The following is a 15534-nucleotide window of genomic DNA, read 5'->3' on the forward strand; positions in this document are numbered from 1 at the left end:
ACTACTTTGTTGTGTGTGCATTACTAAATATGGAGCAGACTCCAGATACTGTTCTGTTTACTCTTTCCTTCATAAATGATGGAGTCTCTGGGTTTTCCTAGCTTAAAAAAACATCTTTTAAAAAAAAAAGACGTTGCATAATTGACGCAAATAATCTTTAAATCAAATTATATTTAATTTAAATATAATAAATTGAGTTCACTGTACGCCTTTATCTTCTAACTAATGACTTGCTTTCAAGACTCGGATCTGGATTTTGTGTGTGTCCATTATCAAAAGGAGCACCTCTTTCATAATGTACATGTGCAGTTCTTTCAATGGGTTTTGTCTGAGTTGATGTTGGAGATGGATTCAGAATTGCTTTCAGGTCAACCACAGTAAATCAATCAAGCTCCTTCACTCTTTTCCCATGTCGGTTCAAGTTACAGCGCCGGGCTCACAGACCATCTGTGTGTATCGATCAGTCGGATAGGTTTACACATAGGACCTCATGAAAATAAACCTTTACAGACAAATGCCTTTTTGTTGAGTGTGTTACGCAGTACACACAAAGAGAAAAAGTGTCACAGATTGTATGATTACAGCTCTTCATACAAAGCTTCATCACAGTTTTGAGTCACTCTACATATGCCTCTCCGTCATCTTGAAAGCTTTATTATTTTACATCTTAGGATCGTTTAATATGAAGTACATAGACTATAATAACGATGTTGTTGGGCAGACTTGTGTGCATGAACTGCACATACAAACAGTTTAGCCAGTCACGTGTTGCTGTTTATTTTGGCATGTGTGCCTGTGTTTACTTAGAGAGGTTAATACAAGCCACCATGTGGCCAGAGGACTGATATCTTGGCTTTCGGCTCATTTCTGTTGAATTTCAGCCAGGTAGGCGGGGCTCCTCATAAAACCATGAATCAGCACAGCTGATCGCTACTGTGCTTCTGCCAGGCCTCTCTCTCTCTCTTTCTCTCTATCTTTATCTCACACACAGATGCACGCACACCCAGAGAGGCAGACGGAGAGGGAGACAGATTGATACTGAGTGAGATAGATACTGTAGGCAGGTAGATAGATGGAGATAATCTCACTTGGTCACTTGGGGGGGATGATTAACTCTAAACTCCTTCTAATTCCTTAAGCCTACTCTCAGTACCCAGGAAACATGCTTTCTTTTTGTCCTAGTATTCCTTACGGGGTGAAGTTGTTGTCGAGCTCACGTTACTTGTCAGTCAGCGGCCGGTGTTCGGTGAATTCGCTCAAAACAAATGACATCTTCCTCTGCCGTCTCCAAGACATAGCGGCGTTTGCATTTGCGGCCGTGCACACATGTATGCACATGTGCAAATGCCTGTTGTGTGCAGCACACTGTGAGCAGAAATAGATAGCGCGTCTGTAAAGGCTAATGAGTCCCTGCATCCTGAGCACATGTAGCTATTTATACACTATACCTCCTCCTCCTCTGCAAGCTCTCCCGTATTCAGCCCTCTCGTTTCATTTCATCACACGCAAACACAGCAGCAGCAGCACTGCAACATCACGGGCAAATAATATAAAGGTTTTGGTATGTAGACAACTTCCTGAATTTAAATTTTTTTTTCAAAAAACTTGAGACTTGGATTAATTTTCAATTAAAGTGAGTTTTGGCATTAGTAGCAGGCCACTGGGCTAGCATTTTTGCATAGTTTTAATGAGAATTATTAATGAAATGGAGCTCACACAGTTCAAGCATGTGAGCTAATTAATTGTCAGAAAATGCTAAGTAATTTGATCTCCTAAAATCAAGTCAAACATGACCTTTCCTTGGAGTACAATTCACTGAGTCTTATTTAGTCTAATTTCAAATTATCTTCCTGTGGGAAACATTAAATTATATTACAATTCACAGGAACTCTAAATCAAATCCTAATTCAACTCCAGCCCTGGAGTTAGCGCCTGATCCAGCAGCTCTTTGCTGGAGGATGGCCTACTTCTTCATCTATAATTTAGCTCATTAGGGACACTAATTATATAGGATTGAGGGCAGATTCTTTTTTTTTCTTTTTCTTTTGCAGTATAGCAATATTTCATCTAATTACCTCAAAACCCCCAAAAGAAATGTGTATCATATTATGAGAGTTTGATGCTGCTTTTTGTTTTTAGAGATCCTGTGGTGTGGGTCACGATGCATGTTAGTCTTGCTCAGCTGGCCGATAGCAGAGATGTTAGACAGGCAACACAAAGTAGAGGAGGCAGCAGACACAAGCTCAGCTGGTCCATTAGAAGCATGTCTGTGTTCTGACAATCACAATTGAGATGACGGAGCATTAAAAGACCCAGAGGAGCCCGGGAGCATTGATGCATACCGGTGTGTGTGTGTGTGTGTGTGTGTGTGTGTGTGTGTGTGTGTGTGTGTGTGTGTGTGTGTGTGTGTGTGTGTGTGGTGACCTAGGGAATAGGCCTATGGGGGGTCTTGTGGGGGGAAGGGTAGGCAGGATTAGTTATAGTGTGCAGCACAGTTATTGGTCACTGGACACAAACAAAGGGAGGGCTAAAGAGGATTTGGTCTGTGTGCGTACCCCCTCCTCCCCTCCTGCTGTCCTGCAGTGCCAGTGGGAAGTGTATGCTATAGAAAGGGCCAGGCTGCACCCTTTGGGACGGCCCTGTACATCTGGAAGATTGGCCCGCCTGTCTGCCTGTCTAGCATCCCCCCCCTCCCCCATTCAATACAAGGCGGAGTGGGACTTGAGTTGAACTACATATGGAAGAGACAAACACATTAGTCATCACTTAGACAATGCCTCATACAGACAGGATGCGAATCAATCATCGAAGACAAACAATGTGATCGACAGTAACTGATATATCTTAGGAGAAGATGGAGCGGGATTGCGTAATACCTGCAGTGTATTGCAGTAGTTTGTGTGGTTTAATCAGCTGGTTAGAAGTTTCTAAATATACCAGATCTCTCTCCTCTAGCTGCCAAACTAGGGAATCAAAGTCATGTTGATTAAACTAAAAGGCTCCTGTAGTGTGTGATTGTTAGGGACCGACACTAACTATTGTCATTAATGGGTTATTCAGCTGATTATATTCTTGATTAATCAATACATTATTTAATCTAGAAAATGTGAGATCATTTTGAAGAATGTCTCGCACAGTTTCTTAGTTTTCCAGTTTGTCTGACTAACAGCCAAACTCAAAGATTTTCAATTCAGTGACTGAAACGGATAATATTTCAAATATATTTTTAAAAAAAGCTTATTTTTTTAATATTTTTGCTTGAAAAATGACAATTAATTAATCAGCAAAGTTGTTCTGAATTATTTTCAGTCGATCAACTAATCTTTGCAGCTCTAGTGACTGAATCACGTCATTATATAATAACTAATTTAGGCAAATATGCTTGAATTGTCACATATTGACAGCGGTCTTGGTGTCAGCTAAGTCAGGTTGAAAAGGACAGAAGGTGTTATGGGCTTCAGTCTACAGTGTTTCTGAGTCACATACTGATAAAGCAGTCCGGGCGGTTAGTTTGCAACACTACCCACTACCTAATACACCAAGAAATATGAATTTTAAATAATTTATTGACCGTTTTTATATCATATCATATCATGGTGTAAATGGTCATATCGCCTCATCCTAGTGCCTCAGATGACCTGTGCAGGACGGGCGTGTGAGATGAAGAGCCAGGCATGCTTGCCGAGGATGATCCAGGCGGTGCTAATATGCCGCTCCAGAGCAGAATGCCTCCTTTGTGTCAGTGAGATTTAATGAGTCTGTGATAGGCAGCGTTGTGAAGCTCGCCATCAGAACTCTTTGTAGACACAGACACACTCTTCAACAAGGAGGGCTATTGTGTGCTCAAGTGATGTTTGTATGTGTGTTTGCATTTAAATATAATCTGTGGGCGGCAGTTGGCTTCATGTTTTATGGAATAAATCTCTTTAATGCCACTACCAATAATTTATAGCAGCAATCTAAATTGCTCATTGTACAATTTGCTCATGATCAGCTGTAAGTGAGAATAATGAAGCATGCATACAGATCACCTTATTTGCATGATAGAAGATTTTCTTTTTCTTTTGCATCATCACCATATATTTCATGATTAATCTATTAATTGTTTGACCTATAAAATGTCAGATCGTGACCATCACAGTTTCTCAGACCACAAGATCCTAAACTAAAAGTTATTCACTTACACAATAATATAAACAGAAACAACTACACATTTAAAAATGCAGAACCAGTAAATGTTTTGCTTGAAAATTAGTCAACTAAGAAATTAATTCACTAATTGTTTCAGCTCTAGTTGTTTATCATAGTCCTCGAACATGAATATTAATGATTTACTGATAAACACGGTACACTTTACTTATGGTACCATTATAGTATAATCCATGTATTAAAGTGTAATTTTTCCTAGTAAACACAGGCTAATAGACAGTCCACTGCTCCTAATCTTGTTTGTTGTGTTCCAAGTACAGTCCTGCTGTGTCACATACTGTACAGCATCGTGACCTTTTCTCCATCTCTGACTCTCTTCTGTTCTCCTTCCCAGTGGCTACCATGACAACAGAGGCAAGTGCAGTGAGCGAGGCAGACACAGAGGGTAAGCAGAAGGCCAGCGGTGCCGAGCCCGAACCCGAGCCGGAGAACAAGCAGAAGCCAGAGGCGGCAGCGTCCGAACCAGAGGGGGAGCAGTCGAGCAAGAAGGCCCAGGAGCAGGCGTCTGAGCCTGGGCCTGCCGACATCGCCACCTCCCCTGAGGAGGAGCAGCTGAAGCCCCGTACCCGGACCTCTGCTGGCAAAGGCCTGTCTCGCCTCTTCTCCTCTTTCCTCAAACGCCGCTCACAGTGCTCTGAGGGAGAGGGGTTTGAGGCGGAGAAAGCCAAGGAGGAAAAGTTGGACAAAGAGGAAAAAGCTGACACGTCAGAAGAGGAGAAGAAGGAGGATGTGAAAAGTGAAGAGAAGGAGGCTAAAGCAGAGGAGGAAAAATCTGAGGTGAAAGAAGTGAAAAAGGAGGAAGAAAAAGAACAAAAGGAGCAAAAAGAGGAGAAAGAGAAACAAGAAGAAAAGGTTGAGAAGAGGGGCAGTAAAAAGAAAAAGAAAGAAGCCAAGAAGAAAGCCGAGAAAAAGGATGAGGAGAAAGTGAAAAACGACGAGGACAAAAAGGAAGAGGAAAAGAAAGAGGAGCAAAAGGAGGAGGAGAAAGCACAACAGGCTGTAGAAAAGGAGGAGGAAAAATTGGAGACAAAAGAGGAACAGAAGGAGACTGCTGAAGTTAAAGAGAAGGAGGCAGAAGCCGGAAAGAAAGGGAGTAAAGAGGAGGAAAAAGTTGACAAGAAGGTAACGAAGAAAAAAGAAAAGGAGGACAAGGTAAAGAAGAAGGAAGAGGAAAAAGCAAAGAGGAAAGCAGAGGAAGACGAAAGGGTGAAGAAGAGAGAAGAAGAAAAAACAAAGAAGAAAGAGGAAGAAAAGGCAAGAGAGGCCGAAAAAGCAAAGAAGAAAGAAGAAGAGAAGACCAAGAAGAAGGAGGAGGAGAAGATAAAAGACGAGAAGGCTAAAAAGAAAGAGGAGTCGAAAAAGAAAGAGGACAAGGTGAAAGAAGAGGTACAGAAGAAAGAGAAGGAGGAGGAAAAGACAGAAGAAAAGCCACAGAAGGAAGAGGAAAAGGGGAAGAAAAAAGAGAAGGGGAAGAACAAAGGAAAGAAGGAGGAGAAGGAGGCAAAAGGCCCAAAGGAGGAGCAAGTGAAAGCACCGATTGCAGCTCCAGAGCCTGAGCTTAAAACTGAGCCCGAAGCTGAACAGGCTCCCGATCAGCACTCGATAAGCAGCGCTGAGACACCGGTGAGTGTGACACGAACATTACACACGACTCAGATGAGAAGATTGTTACCACTCCTAATGTCAAGGCTGCAGCCAGTTAAGAGTGGAAACAGGGAGAAACAGCTAGTCTGAGGTGACAAAATCCACCTAACCAATATCTGCAGTGACTTCCTGCTGGTTGGCACTGTGATAACAAGATTACAGGAGGCTGCTGCTCCAAGCCAAAAAATAGTCACGCACATTCATTCACCCCCTGCTGTTTTCACACTTCGGTTGTTGTACTGATTATACGGAGGAGATAAAGCATGTTTAAGCAAATAGTGAGCTTCCAAGGTGCAGGTAAGCAACATCTTTGCACAGAGCCAGCCGAGCTGTTTCCTCCTTTCTACCGTTTTCATGCTAGCCTAAACGGATGCTGGTTGTAGCATCATATTTAATGGACGGATCTGAAGTTGTTATTGATCTTAACTCTAAGCAAGAAAGAAAATATCTGCATTTGTCAAAATGTCAAAGTTTTGCTTTGATCACCGGTGTGTAAGAATTAAGAAAAAACAGCATCTCATGTATACAAATCCATGCAGCAGATTGGATTGTAGTGGAGGAACACATGTTTTCTTTCTTTCTAATGAATATTTGATGATGTGGACAGCTTGCTCAGCGAAAGTAACGATGCTGATTTGAGCTGAAAGCGTGGCCTGAAACAAAAATGTTCCATGCGCTGGTGTGAAATATACAAGCAGCAGCTACAGCAGATTTCCTGTTTACCAAAATCTGTAATTATATTAAGTATAGTATCATAATAAATAAAAAAAAACATGGAGTCCTGCCACATTGTTTTCATCTGTATCTGACATACTACTAATGTCTTGTCTTGACTTTCATCAGCAGGCTCCAGAGGAACAAAAGGAAGAAGCTGCGATTAAAAAGGAGCCCGAAGTTGTGGAAGAAGTGAAGGAGGAGGAGGAGGCAGAGAAAAAGGAGGAAGAAGCAGCAGAACAGGAGAAAGAAGTCAAAGGAGAAGAGAAGATAAAGGAGGAGGCAAAGGAAGAGGCAAAGGAGGAGGCGAAGAAGGAGAAGCCTGTGAAAGAAAAGAAGACGGAGAAGAAGTCAGAAGAGGCTAAAGGCCTCAAACGTCCGAAAACCATGCAATGCAAAGTCACCTTACTGGACGACACTCTGTTTGAGTGTGAGCTTGATGTAAGAGCCCTCACACATTACAGTACGTTGTCTTGTGTTTGTGTAATGGTTATGACGACTGAAGAATATCCCTCTCCCTCTGTCTGAATCTCTCTCTCTCTCTCATGTAGAAACATGCTAAAGTCCAAGAGCTTCTCACAAAGGTGTGTGACCACGTCAACCTGCTGGAGAGAGATTACTTCGGCCTCTCTACCTGCGAAACTACAACCAGCAAGGTAGGCCGCTTTTCCTTCTCCTGTAGTTTTAGTCGTTCTGCGAGAGCAAAACAACATATTTTACATGACACTTGAAAATGGCTGTGAGCAGTTTTTTGTTTTTTTTTAAACTTCTGCAGACATGGTTGGAATCCACCAAAGAGATCAGGAAACAGGTCTCAGGTGCTGTGTATGAGTTTGCATTCAGCGTGAAGTTCTACCCTCCGGATCCAGCACAGCTTACCGAAGACCTCACCAGGTGAATGTCTCCAGTGTTCAAGGAATAGTTCCTCATTTTGGGAAATCTGCTTATTCTCTTGAGATATAACATGTTATTAAGTGAGCTTTGGAGGTGCTGGTTGGCACATTTTTAACACCTTCGGACAGAGCCAGGCTAGCCGTTTCCATCTGCGTCCAGTGTTTATGCAATGCTAAGCTAAGCGCCTGTTGGAATTGGCTTCATATAGAATTTGTACATAAGAGTGGTTTCCACCGTCTCCTCTAACTCTCAAGCATGTATTCCCAAAAATGTCACTACAGCAGAATCTTTTATCATGAAAACGTCTCCATAAGTGAGCTTATTTTTCTTCTTTCACGTCTTCTTTAGGTACTTTCTGTGCCTTCAGCTGAGGAAGGACATTATGCAAGGCGTCCTTCCCTGTTCCTTTGTCACACTGTCCCTGCTGGGCTCCTACACAGCCCAGTCGGAGCTCGGAGAGTATGACCCAGAGCTCCATGGGACGGATTATGTTAAGGATCTGAGCCTGGCCCCGGGACAGAGCAAAGAGCTGGAGGAAAAGGTGATGGAGCTGCACCGCACCTACAGGTAATCAAAGGGGGGTGGGCATTGGTCGTAGTTACATAGTGATGTTTTGACAAAAGTTTGCTATAAGTTTGAGAAAGCACAATTCAGCAGACCTGAACTGTGAAGGATCTCTGCATTTTCAGTGCTTATATAACTGGATGAGGTCCTTACAATAACGATGACAATAGAACTTTTATTTGAAAAGACCCTTATCATCTGTGTTTTTTCCAGGTCAATGAATCCAGCCCAGGCAGACATGATGTTTCTGGAAAATGCCAAGAAACTTGCCATGTATGGAGTTGACCTGCACCAAGCCAAGGTAGGTTTTTGTTTGAGTTTAGTTACCTGTTTAGATTGGTGTTGTGTGGGTAAACTGATGGTGCAGGCTTTTCATGGGAATTCTAATGTTCAAGGATTTACCGACTTTGTGTAATTTTACAACAGCATGCTTTTATTACATCAGTTGCATCCAGATTTTAATTACAAAATTGATGTCAGCCCCCTTTCAGAAAAAAATAGGAGAGATTAATGTCATTTCAAACTCCATGACCTCAACTCCCTGTCCTCTGTAGTGTGAGAAAGTCTGCCTCCCAGTGACGGATCATTGGAAGTGCAGGGTGATGGTGACGGCGTGCAGTGATACAATCTCATAACATTTCATCCTGTTTCTCTGCAGGATCTTGATGGTGTGGACATTACACTGGGGGTTTGCTCTGGTGGGCTGATGGTCTACAAGGACAAGCTGAGGATCAACCGCTTCCCATGGCCAAAAGTGCTGAAGATCTCTTACAAACGCAGCAGCTTCTTCATCAAAATCAGGCCATCAGAGGTAAATCTCAATTCACATTGTCCATTCATTTTTTTTATATATATAAACTTGTTTATTTTGTATAGTAATTAGATTGTTGTTCTTATTTTCTACCTCATGGAAGCCACCAATATAAATATAATATTTATTGTGTAGCTATTCTTATAGTAAACATTTAAAAATAATTCATAAATAAGGTTTCTAATATTTTAATTTAAGAGATTGTCTTTTAGAATTGACATGATTTACAATACGTTCATTTTATGAAGCTCTGTATGTCATACTGCATGGCAGAATAATGTCAACATAAAGTAATTATATTCGACTTTGACTTTTTGTTTTTTCACTTACAGCAAGAGCAGTATGAAAGCACAATTGGCTTTAAACTGCCAAACTACAAAGCCTCGAAGAAGCTGTGGAAAGTTTGCGTTGAACACCATACCTTCTTCAGGTAACACGTCGTTCTTGCTTCATTCTGAATGACACTTCCCTGCCCAGCAACGGAGGTCATTTTAAGGCTCTGCCTGTCCTCTAGATAATTGGTTAACTGGTCTCTGCAGCTTAAGCCTTATATTGGCTCCCTGGCAGTTTAACCACAGAGGGAAAGCTGGATACCTATGGTCTTGACCTTAGAATTAAACCTCAAAGGTTTTGTCTACTTAATGAGATAAAGGTTGATGTTGTTGCTAACCTTGTTGCATAACAATGACAACTTTTAGGGCTTGCCAAATCCTTTGATTTGAAATGATGTAATGTTTGAACTCCTGTTACATGGGTCTAGCACTGAATGTATTTACCGGTGGCTGGACGAGAACATAATAAACGTTTTTGTCCTGCAGAGTTCCAACAGTGGAGCCCCCCTCATCACGTCGCTTCCTCGTCTTGGGCTCTAAGTTCCGGTACAGCGGGCGTACGCAGGCCCAGACCCGCCAGGCCAGCTCCTTGATTGACCGCCCAGCCCCTCGCTTCACACGCTCTGCGAGCAAGAGGCTGTCCCGTAACCTAGATGGAGGTATGTGCAAGTGTGCGAGCCCATGTTTGGAATCTTTATATCAAAGCACAGGTTCGATAAGCTACTCTCTGACGTGTTTCGCTCCTGCAGCTGGAGATGAAACTCTCCAGTTCCTGCAACAACTCTCGGCATCAACCAGGTGTGAGGTTGATGATTGGTCGCTGATGCTGTCATCTGACAAACCCCAGTCTTCTCCTGAATTCCCAGGTACCAGGAACTGTGTGGAGCCGCAACAGCGCTTTTTAACATTTGCAGCATTTCTTAAATTCTCGCTTACAGTCGGCTTTATCACATCATTTAACATGCTCGTCCGTCCCGGCTAATTTGCTTTCATGCCTGCGGTCGTTTCTTGAAAACATTGTCAGTTACCTGCAGCACAGATGGTTAACTTGTGAGAACACTGACCGTACTCTGACATGTGGGTAATGTCACCCACCTTCTATCACCGGGGCAACTATGGTCACTCTGAAGGAAACAAGGCGTTTCCTCACACGCTTAAGTACACACGGGCATTTCCAGTCTTGAAGCTGCTGTTCCTCATTTTTTTGGACAATTTCAGAACTTGCCGCTCAATGTGCGTTGCACAATGGCTTTCATTTGCTTGCAGCTTGTCCCTTTTATATTCAACATCTTAACTGACCGACTCACTCGTCACTGCTCCAGTGGTCACTTTAAACATTGAAAAGTAATTGCCAGTTTTTCCCTTTCTCATCTGCTCTTGTTGCAAAGGATGAGAGGCATCTTTTATTCGGCTTTGTTCTAACCGCAGCTTACTGGACTCACAATGCTTTGGCATCTGGTTTGGTCATAAATGTGCTTGAAGCACTATGAAGCATTCACAGTGGCCGTCATCGCTCCAGCAGAATCATTACATAACTGCCATCACCTCGTCATCTCTTCACAGCCACAGGGGAGTCTGAGCAGACTTTCATTCAGTCCTGGGAGGAAGGGCAGTCTGTTCACGCAGTCACAGTAACCCGGCAGGACAATGAGACCGGGCATACTATCACCCAAACAGTCAGTCAGCTGTGGCAAGAGCTGGCATCTGAAGAGCAGCAGCAGAGGAGAAAAGAGGACGACTGGTCTGCTCTGCTCCATCGGCATCCTCCTTTTCCCTTTGTTTCACCTTTTGATTTTGTGAAACAGCCAGGTATTTGCACTTTCAATGCCTGATAATGGTTATTTGGCAATTTGCCATAAGGAAATCAGACCTCTTAAGCTTGGATTTTAAAGAACATGCATCAACATTTTGTGACCTCTCATGTGCTATTCTGTCTCGCTTTCAGCATTTAGCAGTGTGAGATTTGTGTGTGTTTGCCCATCTGGTATAAAATGTTCAGTGTTGTTTCTCTGATGTTGTCAGCTAAGCTCAGCGTGGCAAAAATGGACCAGCTATTGCAACCAGCTCGGCCACAGCAAGATGATTGGTTCCTTTACTTTGAACGAATCTTTAGCCTATCGCCGCTCGAGCGTGTTGACAAACCATGTGAGTTTCTTCGTGTGGAAATATGACTTTTTGGATTTGAATATTGATGGTACAAACCCTTTAACAGTCTGCAATATGAATATCATTTTAGTTCCTTTCATGGTCATTGTTTCCCTTTTTACTCCTAACAGTGTCCCTCCTAGCTCAGCTCCAGCTCCAGCTCCAGCAGGAGGATGAGCTGGGCATGCGTGTGGCAGAGCAGAAACTGACCATTGAGAGGCTGCAGGAAACTCTGATCTCTGATGAGCTGAGAGAGATGGATGTTTTGGAAAGGAGGCTGAGAGAAGTTAGGGATTTAGAGGGTAGGCTCCTGGAAATGGATGAGAGGGCAGAGCGACTTCAGACGGTAATAGAAGAGGAATTGGGTAAGGAAGAGGTAGATCAGTTAAGAGAGGAAGAGGGCGATTTTGAGCAGGAGAAACAAATACAAGTTGAAGGTATAAGAGAAACAGTCTCGAGGAAATCTGTGTGGACAAAAGAGGAGGGAGTGGACGAATTAGAAGAGCAGATAAAGCAGGTGTTTTTAAAAGACTTGTTACCAGAAGAAGAAGAAGAAGAAGAAGAAGAAGGGGCCGAGAAGCAGGAGAGTGAAAAAGAAGTGACGGACGAGAGTCTGTCCGATGATCGCTTGAGAGGGAAGCTACACCAGATAGAAAAGGAATGGCAAGACGAGGTAGAGGAGAAGTCGAAGTCTGGATCTTCAGATGTCACCAGTACCACTTCTGCAGTAGCATACCAGAAGGTGGAGCGCAGGACTAAGAAAAGAGTTACTATTGTAGACGAGAGAGGGCGCACGCAGGAAGAAATGGAGGGTGTGCAGCTACAGCATGGTGTCATTTTAGAGGAGAGGCTAGAAAAAGAGAGGACGAGGTTTAAGACGGAGATACTGGAGGAGATAACTGAGGGAGAAGTTACAGAGAGGCTTCAGGCTCAGGATCGATCTCAGGTGGCAGATAAGGATATCTGGTTCGTACTTTTTGACCGCCCTCCATACAGAGCTGTTTTCAAACCACCAGGTACAGTATGTGAAACAGCTTTAGACCTCTACTAATCTCTCTAAGATTGACCTTCTCCAATAGATTTGTGTGTACTGTTTACATACATCATACATCATATACATATAAATATCATCCATAGAGTTGAGCCTAAACAGACTGACCCACACACAACATTCCTCTTAAGCCTTCCTCACAGCCAATGAGTTCAACATTAACATATTAACCAACAAGCTTTCCTGAAATTGTACTTGCTATGAGATGGGTTTTTTTGATGATTGACTGTGGATTTGCGGCTTTTGTAATATATTTTACGTTGGAAATAGTTCTTGCAGGTGAGAATAACCCCACCACACCCTGTCCTGCTTCTTTTACTGTGAGCTTTTTGGCGCTGCATGTTTGCTCCCATGTTCAAAGACTCTGTGTCTTCACTGTCACCATTAGTTGCTACTGTGGAACGTGCTCAGGTGGATGAAGGCGAATATCTCACCTCCCAGACTGAGATTACAACATTTAAGGAGGAAACAGAGATTGTAGTAGAAGAGAGAACAATGAGAGAAGAAGAAGTGTGGCGTATACCAGAGATCCCACCACCACAGACCGTCATGGAAAGAGATGATGACTGGTTTGTGTTGCTGGATGTTGTCCCCAGAGAAACGCCTTATGTACCACCAGGTACTGCTCAAACTTTGGCTCTCTTGCTTGCTAATATACAGGAAGTGTATATTGCTGTTAGTGTAAAAAGACCGTCTCCTGCTTTTACTCCTATCAGTTACCTTCAAGGGAGGAGACCAGCTGGGTGCAGAAAGTTTTATCTCTGTGGCTGGAACTGCAACAGAGGAGGACATTAGAGAAGTAGTAACTGAGGAGACAAAGATAGTAGAAGAAGCACCAAGACATCTACAAGAGATGCTACAACAGCCACTGCCTGACAGGGATGATGACTGGTTTGTGTTGCTGGATGTTGTTCCCAGAGAAACATCATATGTACCACCAGGTACTGCTAAAATCCCTCGTGTTGCTTTTTAAAACGTTGGCTCTCTTGTGCTTTATTTTGTGCTTGCTGGCTAATATACAGGAAGTGTGTATTGCTGCTTGAGTTAAAAGACGTTCTCTCGACTTTACTCAGTTACCTTGAAGGGAAGAGACCAGCTGGGTGCAGAAAGTTTTGTCGCTGTGGCTGGAACTGCAACAGAGGAGGACATTAGAGAAGTAGTGGCTGAGGAGACAAAGGTTATAGAAGAGGAGCCAAGACATCTACAAGAGATGCTACAACAGCCACTGCCTGACGGGGATGATGACTGGTTTGTGTTGCTGGATGTTGTTCCCAGAGAAACATCATATGTACCACCAGGTACTGCTAAAATCCCAAATTATCAAAGCAATCATCCTGAGCTTTGTGGACGCTCTTATTCTGAAATCCCCTGTACTGTCAATAGTGTTTGAGATGTTTTATCTCTTTTTTTGTCTCAGTTGCTGTTGCGGAGCGCATTGAAGTGTCCCAAGAAGAACTTGTCTCTCTAGTTAGAATAACAGCCGATGAGGAGGCAGAAAAAAGAGTGGAGAGTATGACAGCAGACACAGAGATAAAACGAGTGCTGAGTGAAAAGCAAGTTGTGGTTCTGGCGCTGGCTGTGAGAGAGATAGAAGATGACTGGTTCGTGCTGCTGGATGTTCCCACTAGAGAACCATCATATGTGCCACCAGGTATTGTCGCCTTTACCTCCAGGCCCATCACAAAGACTTACAAGCATATTATAAGTGCCTTAATACTCATTCATTCTGTTTGTCATTAGTTACCATGGCAGAGTATGTTCACGTTTATCCTGAAGAAAGCACATCTACTGTGGCTGATACAGTAACAGTAGAGTCCAGGAAGGAGGTCGTAGTTGAAGAGATTGTGGTGCAGAAAGACGACAGAGGACAGCAGGAAATGTCCCAGCCAGTCAGAGAAAGAGATGATGACTGGTTTATTCTACTGGATGTTGTTCCCAGAGAAACTGCCTTTGTACCTCCAGGTACCCACAGCCTTCAAATTACATTTTTTCACACATGAACTGGGCGTCACACAAACTATAAAAATATATATATATATATATATATATATATATATATATATATATATATATATATATATATATATATATATATATATATATATATATAATGTCTCCGTTAGATTCTTCCCTTTCGGCTGAAGTTTGAGTTTACATTGTGTTTGCTTTCAGTTTCTCTGGCAGTACCGAGCCTAATTTATCCAAGCGTTCAACCTCAGCAAATGGAAGTGATAAGCCTTGAGCAGAGGTTCCAGCAGGTTGATCCTAAACAGATTAGACTGCAGCCTTCTCGGCCAGAGAGAGATGATGACTGGTTTGTGCCGTTTGATGCTATTCGTGAAAAGGCAGTTGTACTACCATCAGGTATATGTAATACAATATGTCACACCAGAATTTACTCTGAAATATTATATTTAAAGCCATTTACTCTTTGCCAATTTCTGCAGCGTTTATCTTGCTTTGTTTGTCGCTCGGCTTCTTTGACTCTGTCTGATTTTGTGCCAGTTACTCCTGTTGAGATTATTCCGGATGTGAGGAAGACGTTTGAGGTTGAGGTGACCACCGCAGAGACTAGAACATGGGAGAAGATGATAATTGGCGTGGACAGCAAGCAAGATGAGACACGTCTGTCTGAAATTAGAACTAGCCAAACTGCATCACCGTCGGAGAGAGAAGGAGGAGATGATTGGTTTGCCCTGTTCAACATCATCCGCGAAAAGCCAGGTACCTTTCATTGACAGCGTCTACATACACTGTGCTAAACGGCTCCGTTGAGTGGTGACTCATAAGCTGGACTGCACACACACACCGGATGCTTTAATGCTTAACTAGCTAGAGAAAAGATTACTTCCAGATGTATTTACCCTTATTTCTCTATGTTAGTTGCTGTGGTTGAGCATGTTGTGGATGTGGTGGCAGCCACTGAACCAAAACCAAAAATCATTGTGGAAGACATGAAGCCCCCTGTGAAGTTGTTGGGGATTAAACCGTCACATCCGAGAGCGGTGGATGATGACTGGCTTGTGCTGCTAGATGTTGCAGAAAAAGTACCAGGTATTCTGCTGTTTATGTGTGACTGGAATCAGACAGGATTACATTTTGTGTGTGTGTGTGTGTGTGTGTGTGTGTGTGTGTGTGTGTGTGTGTGTGTGTGTGTGTGTGTGTGTGTG

The 15534-nt window shown here is 42.9% G+C and overlaps 1 protein-coding gene across 13 annotated transcripts in view; it reads left to right on the forward strand.

Annotated features, from left to right (window-relative positions):
* The window catches only part of LOC137890839 (uncharacterized), a 31827-nt gene that overhangs the window by 5420 nt on the left and 10873 nt on the right, over window positions 1–15534 (forward strand). For 11 of the 13 annotated variants that reach the window (XM_068735097.1, XM_068735095.1, XM_068735090.1 and 8 more), the window contains exons 2-22: window positions 4544–5832; window positions 6697–7008; window positions 7119–7223; window positions 7343–7461; window positions 7810–8028; window positions 8239–8326; window positions 8684–8836; window positions 9169–9266; window positions 9655–9827; window positions 9918–10034; window positions 10732–10977; window positions 11191–11313; window positions 11445–12329; window positions 12753–12983; window positions 13081–13305; window positions 13438–13662; window positions 13782–14015; window positions 14105–14326; window positions 14537–14728; window positions 14870–15088; window positions 15248–15418. In XM_068735097.1, the coding sequence (XP_068591198.1) occupies window positions 4552–5832; window positions 6697–7008; window positions 7119–7223; window positions 7343–7461; window positions 7810–8028; window positions 8239–8326; window positions 8684–8836; window positions 9169–9266; window positions 9655–9827; window positions 9918–10034; window positions 10732–10977; window positions 11191–11313; window positions 11445–12329; window positions 12753–12983; window positions 13081–13305; window positions 13438–13662; window positions 13782–14015; window positions 14105–14326; window positions 14537–14728; window positions 14870–15088; window positions 15248–15418 (5638 nt within the window). In that variant the 5' untranslated portion in view covers window positions 4544–4551. The remainder of the gene's footprint in view (window positions 1–4543; window positions 5833–6696; window positions 7009–7118; window positions 7224–7342; window positions 7462–7809; window positions 8029–8238; window positions 8327–8683; window positions 8837–9168; window positions 9267–9654; window positions 9828–9917; window positions 10035–10731; window positions 10978–11190; window positions 11314–11444; window positions 12330–12752; window positions 12984–13080; window positions 13306–13437; window positions 13663–13781; window positions 14016–14104; window positions 14327–14536; window positions 14729–14869; window positions 15089–15247; window positions 15419–15534) is intronic. The other 2 variants (XM_068735094.1, XM_068735102.1) reach the window with 2 other exon arrangements.

Source organism: Cebidichthys violaceus, unplaced genomic scaffold, assembly GCF_023349555.1.
Source record: "Cebidichthys violaceus isolate CVI_PGR_0920_01 unplaced genomic scaffold, fCebVio1.0.p SCAF_7, whole genome shotgun sequence".
In the NCBI taxonomy this organism is placed as follows: Eukaryota; Metazoa; Chordata; class Actinopteri; order Perciformes; family Stichaeidae; genus Cebidichthys; species Cebidichthys violaceus.